The sequence below is a fragment of the Garra rufa genome, chromosome 20, assembly GCF_049309525.1.
Source record: "Garra rufa chromosome 20, GarRuf1.0, whole genome shotgun sequence".
Taxonomy (NCBI): Eukaryota; Metazoa; Chordata; class Actinopteri; order Cypriniformes; family Cyprinidae; genus Garra; species Garra rufa.
In genome coordinates, this window is record NC_133380.1 from 27861318 (window position 1) to 27866731 (window position 5414).

A 5414-nucleotide genomic window follows, 5' to 3' on the forward strand; every position below is an offset into this window, starting at 1 on the left:
TTATTGTTGTTTGCGTATGTTTGCTTTGTATTAATTTGGTTATTTTCTGTCATCTTGAGGTTGAGCTCCGCCCCGTTACACCTGTGGCCTGTTTAGTGAGCGCTGAATTGGATATCAGGGGGATTCGAGATTGTGTTTGGAGCAGCTCCCTGTTTCCAGCACGTGTCCAGGACAGTGACTTTCTGGCTCGGTTGAGAGCATGACTCGCACTCGTTTGGAAGCTCTGTGTTCCTGCTGATGGGCCATCTTTTACCAAACGCTGTATCCAGCGAGCTTCGTGCGTGTCTTAATGCAAGTCAGCCTCTGATGAGCGGTGTGTTTGTTCTTTGTGTTTTCTGGTTGGGCTGTTAATTTGTTTGTTTTGGTTATATTTATTGTGTCGTTTATTTGAATTAACGATTTAAGGCACATACCTGTTGCCGAAAGTGGCACGTGGGCTGTCTAGATCTGTTAAATAAAAGTTTAATTGATATTTGTGGTCTCACGTGTCCTTGTTATGTTGCTTAACCCCTTCCCTATGAGCTCTTTTAAGCGGGGTTCGTAACACATTAATACATTATAAAAAATACAATTATTAAAAACATTATAGATATACTTATAAATCAGGAACAAAACATTTATAGCTGCATTTATAAACCGCTTACTACTGTCTATTAATGTGGCGATAATGTTTATAAATGATGAATTGACTATTTACTAATGCTTAACTAATGGCTCATAGTGTGTAGTTATTATAAAGTGTTACCGAATGTTCAAATAGGACCATCAAAATAAAGTGTTACTGGCAACAGCAGTAAATTGTAAATTGTTCAATTGTATTATAAATTTACAGTTAAACTGTACCTTACATTTTAATAACAAGCTTTAAACACTGATAATATATAATTTTAAATCACAGTAACATTTAAATCAGTATCAGTGTGTCTGCAACATGTCGTTGCTATGCAACTGTCAACAAAAACGAAACTTGACAAACAGGAATTATGTTGAGAGGTAACTGTTGTTTTCTTCTAATTTTAATCATAGGACAAACATACATTCATAGTTTGATGCAATGATTTTATATATGCATGTTATAGAAATTTGCAAGATATAGATCACACACAAGGTTTCACATAGTCGATCTCTGACCACCTGAATATAAGGGTAAACCATAAATGGTTTACAGGAACTCCTGGAGGCCACTCCTTAAACACAACACTGCTCTATATTAAAGCAGAGAGTCAAGGATCAAAGATTGTCAGAAAACGAAATGGCACCTACATTGAACATACCTGGCACTAAGCAAGTCTTGGTAAGTGTTACAACTCTTTATTTCTTTTTAATTGTAAAAATTGTATAACACTGATTCTTGAGAAGTGGGACAAAACAGAGTGAAATGCTGAGGGGGAAAAAAACCTTGTACTCAGACAAGGGAAACATTTTTGTATCGTACATGTACTAAGCTACTGAGCTATGCTTTTTTATTCTGCTAAATGAATAAATGTATAAATGTAAATGTAAATCTCCCAACTTTTCTCTTTTTATCAAAATGTGCTTTTTACCTTGCCATCACTTATTTTGCAATCAAGATGTTTTTAACATTTTAAAACACATTCTAATGTTAGCAGACAGATTAAATTTCCACATGTGACCAATAATACCTCAACAAATCTAAATGTTCATTTGACGGAGTTGACATAGACCTGATAGATTTGACACATCTAACGGTGGTGATGGAAATCTGAATTTGTAGTCATTTTAACTATCAAATACACCATTATATATTTAATGTAATTAAATAAATGACTTGAAAACCACAAAAATGATAATGGTAATGACTTTATGTCAACTCTATAAGACAGAAAATCTTACAGTGATGACATCTGATGGTGTTGACAAATTTGGCATTTCTTTCACAAAACAAATGGAGTTCATGTAGTGGAGTGCCATTTAGTTTTTTTTTTGTTGTTGTTGTTGTTGTTGTTTTTGTTGATGCTAGATGCCAATAAAACCTGCCTTAGGAGAATAAAATGATTATATATTATTTCCTAGGATTAAAAATATTATAAAACTATAAAATTTACCAGAGCCTGTCTGACACTGATGTTTTCTGCAGAGGTGGAATGTGGCAATTATTTATTATTTATTTCTTCTTCTTCTTCTTCTTCTTCTTCTTCTTCTTATTATTATTATTATTATTATTATTATTATTATTATTTTACATTTTAATGAATGTCTCACGGTGTTGACAAAAAGTGGGGACACAACTCTGACACCTTAAGAAACACACATGTGTCCTTGAAAAAACAACCTTGCTTTGATATGAGATATTATTCATTATTATTCATATTTCCTCATTAGAAAAACATGTTTATCTATTTTATTACTTGAACGATTGAACCCTTCTTTGTGGACAAACCGTTTTTGATGTAGTGAGAGGACATAAGTGTCATATATTTGATATAACAATGATGTAATTTAACTGAAGGGGATAATTGTGTTAAATACATTATATTATTTATCCCTCATAACATTTACAATTGAAAATATTTTTATGTTTAACCCTAATAGCAGTTACAATTGCTGGACATATTTTGTCCCATGTCTCAAGAATCAGTGATAAATATATTTTTACAGAAAGTATAACATAGGAAGTTTAATAAACAAGCATGTAAATATAACATTTTCACTCTGGAATGACTGAAAAGGATTTTGTTCCTGTTTTTGCTTTCCAAAACATCCATTGAACTGTTTCTAATCCCTGATTTAGACATGTAATTTGAGACTGAGTGTTCTCTTTAAACCTCCAGGCAATATTTGTGGCTGCATCTAGTACTCTATGTGTAGCAACATGCCCAGAGAACCATTTCCAACTTCAAGAATCACTGTGCTGCTTGAACTGCCTGGAAGGTGAGCTCCACAAAGTTAATGGTAATAATAAATCTGAAAATTAAGGTCACCACTGTTAATCACTAAATAATCTTACCATTCAAATCTACAGGTGAGTATGTAGCCCGGAACTGCTCTGGAGGACCCAGAAACTACACTGGTGTGCTATGTCTTAATTGCCTCAGATGTGAAGGTATGCAATCATTTGTTTCATCAATGTTTACATGACTAAGATTTGAAATAGACTATATTATTCTAACAGCAATAAAAAAAATTTCAATATATAGAAATTGGAGAGGAAACTGTTTCCCAGTGCACACAGTTCTCAAACACACGGTGTGCTAGTAAGTATAGCCTAATGATTACACTTTTTTTTCATATATTATATAATTGCAGCTCCATTAATGTATGTTTTTGTAACTTTTTGGATATGTTTCTTTAGTATAAATTGGTATGCAAACTTACAGAGCTTATAAAGGGACATGGTGAAAAAACTATTGTATTGCTTTGTGTCGCACAACCTTTGCGTTCATTCTAAAAACATTTGTGTAATCTTGCAAAGGTAGTGTGTTCCCCCAAGAAACTTTGTGATATAATTTTCCATATAACAAACTTAGCACAATATGGGGGACTAAAGACAACATTATTGCATGACTTTCAATCAACTTCTTTATTAAACTGCTAAGAGTTGGGCTATATGACAAAAATCATAACACCTGATACTCGTCAATTTAGTCATAGCAGCGATATACATTACTTAATAGAAATGTTTTTGGCTGAAATGTGTTTGTCACTAGACCTTTTCTTGTATAGCAAATTTTTTGACAGACACCTTTTACAATAAACATGTGTATACATTCTTGCTAACTGCCCCTTCTCACCCTTTCTCCCCTTAGAAAAAGTGCTGCAAATAACTTGGTAAGTTTATAGTTTTTATTATCCTCATGCCCTCATCCCCATATAAGTCATGGTAAAAGTTTAATTTCTAATTAAATCTTAAACAAATTCTCAGGAATGGTTTCTCATATACAATAGCCACTGTTTCCATGCTGGCTGTGATCGTGGCTGTCTGCTTCTTTAGCAGAATCAGTAATGCTGATGAATCTGATGGCACCTCTGCAGGTAAACAAATCATACTATGACAACATTGAAACAAAAAGTGCTTTACGCAATAATGAAATATTGGCTGAATTTGTGTTCTTTTTTTTTCTTTTTTTTTTTAGAAGAACCATTTCATATTTAAGATGCCAAGACAGTCAAATGAAAGTCTTAACTTGGGAAGAAGACCAGCATCAAATATTGCAATACAAAGTTTTATTTATTTATTTTTTTTTATCTCATTTTATTTTGTATATGTATAATGTGCAGGTATGTACACATCTGTTTATAATGATGTCATATTTAGAAATGTATCTATAATCAAACATACCATAACATTATTTTATATGATGCTGTTTAGCATTTTCATTTTATATAATTTTTTTTTTCAAAGAAAAAAAAAGAAAAGAATATAACTATTTGGATTTTCTAAACTCTATAGTATCTATAGTATTTTTGTATGAGATATTTGTAATTTAATAAACTTATATTATCTGCTGCAAGGAGAAAAACAAACACCTAGAATTATGTAGCAAATTTTATTTGCAGTAACTGAATGTTAAGAATTGTATATATATTTTTTTTTTAAATTAGGTTGTCACGAAATTGCCAAATGTTTTACCAGACAGTTTTTATGTTTGAACTGGAATTTTTAACACAAGTGACTATGGATCTACAATAATGTAGCCCAACACCTTATATAACAATACAAAACAAACTCTAATTGTGTACACATTAAGTGTCATGTTTTTGACTATAGAATACATTATCTAAATAGCCTTTTAAGTTAATGACTGCATCTGATGACTGCCAAACATAAAGTTTACTATTTTAAGTTAGCCCTTGTGTGTTCTTGTGTCTATATTTGTGTTGTGGAGTACTGTAACTAACAGTGACATAGGGGTCCTTACAGTTTTTTACAGACGCTAGGAGACATTTCTCAATACTTAGGTCACTTTTGCAGAACTCTTGACACAGTGAGCACAACAGAAGTCTATGTGGGCTAAACTGAGGATCAATTATCATGGTTTTGGCATAAAATGCATTCAGTGACTACATCTCTCAAATTTCATGAATTCTTTTCTCACTCAGACACAACAACTGCCAAAAAATCTTTGTACGTACAGGACATTTTGCACGTGCTTACATACTGTTTTCAAAACTGTTAAACTTATGTTCAAAACAATAACATAATGCAAAACTGAATAAGACAGCAAAATTCAACAGCAATACATTATTGAAACATATTTCAAATTTAAAAATGCACCTGTGGCCAAGTGGAGAAGACCGTGTAGATTAGCATTATCTGTATCAGTCGATTGTGTGTACAAATTTTTGTATTTTGGAATTACTTAGTGCAAAAAAATTTAAATAAATAAACGACATAAAATATTGATGAATTCTGCATCATGTCCGATCCATTCCAGTAACATATATTGCAGTTC

At 32.2% G+C, this 5414-nt stretch overlaps 1 protein-coding gene across 5 annotated transcripts; it reads left to right on the forward strand.

Moving 5' to 3' along the window:
- Positions 1–1222: 1222 nt before the first annotated feature.
- Positions 1223–4808, forward strand: LOC141294113 (CD27 antigen-like). 5 transcript variants are annotated; one of them, XM_073826195.1, is made up of 7 exons: positions 1223–1294; positions 2793–2892; positions 2984–3064; positions 3159–3215; positions 3768–3789; positions 3884–3993; positions 4095–4808. In XM_073826195.1, exons 1-7 carry the CDS (start codon positions 1253–1255, stop codon positions 4112–4114), a joined length of 432 nt encoding a protein of 143 aa, XP_073682296.1. In that variant the 5' UTR covers positions 1223–1252; the 3' UTR covers positions 4115–4808. The 5 variants fall into 5 exon arrangements, with proteins under 5 accessions (XP_073682296.1, XP_073682299.1, XP_073682298.1 ...); XM_073826198.1 differs by having other exon boundaries at positions 3907–3993; XM_073826197.1 differs by having other exon boundaries at positions 3953–3993.
- The last annotated feature ends 606 nt before the right edge of the window (positions 4809–5414 follow it).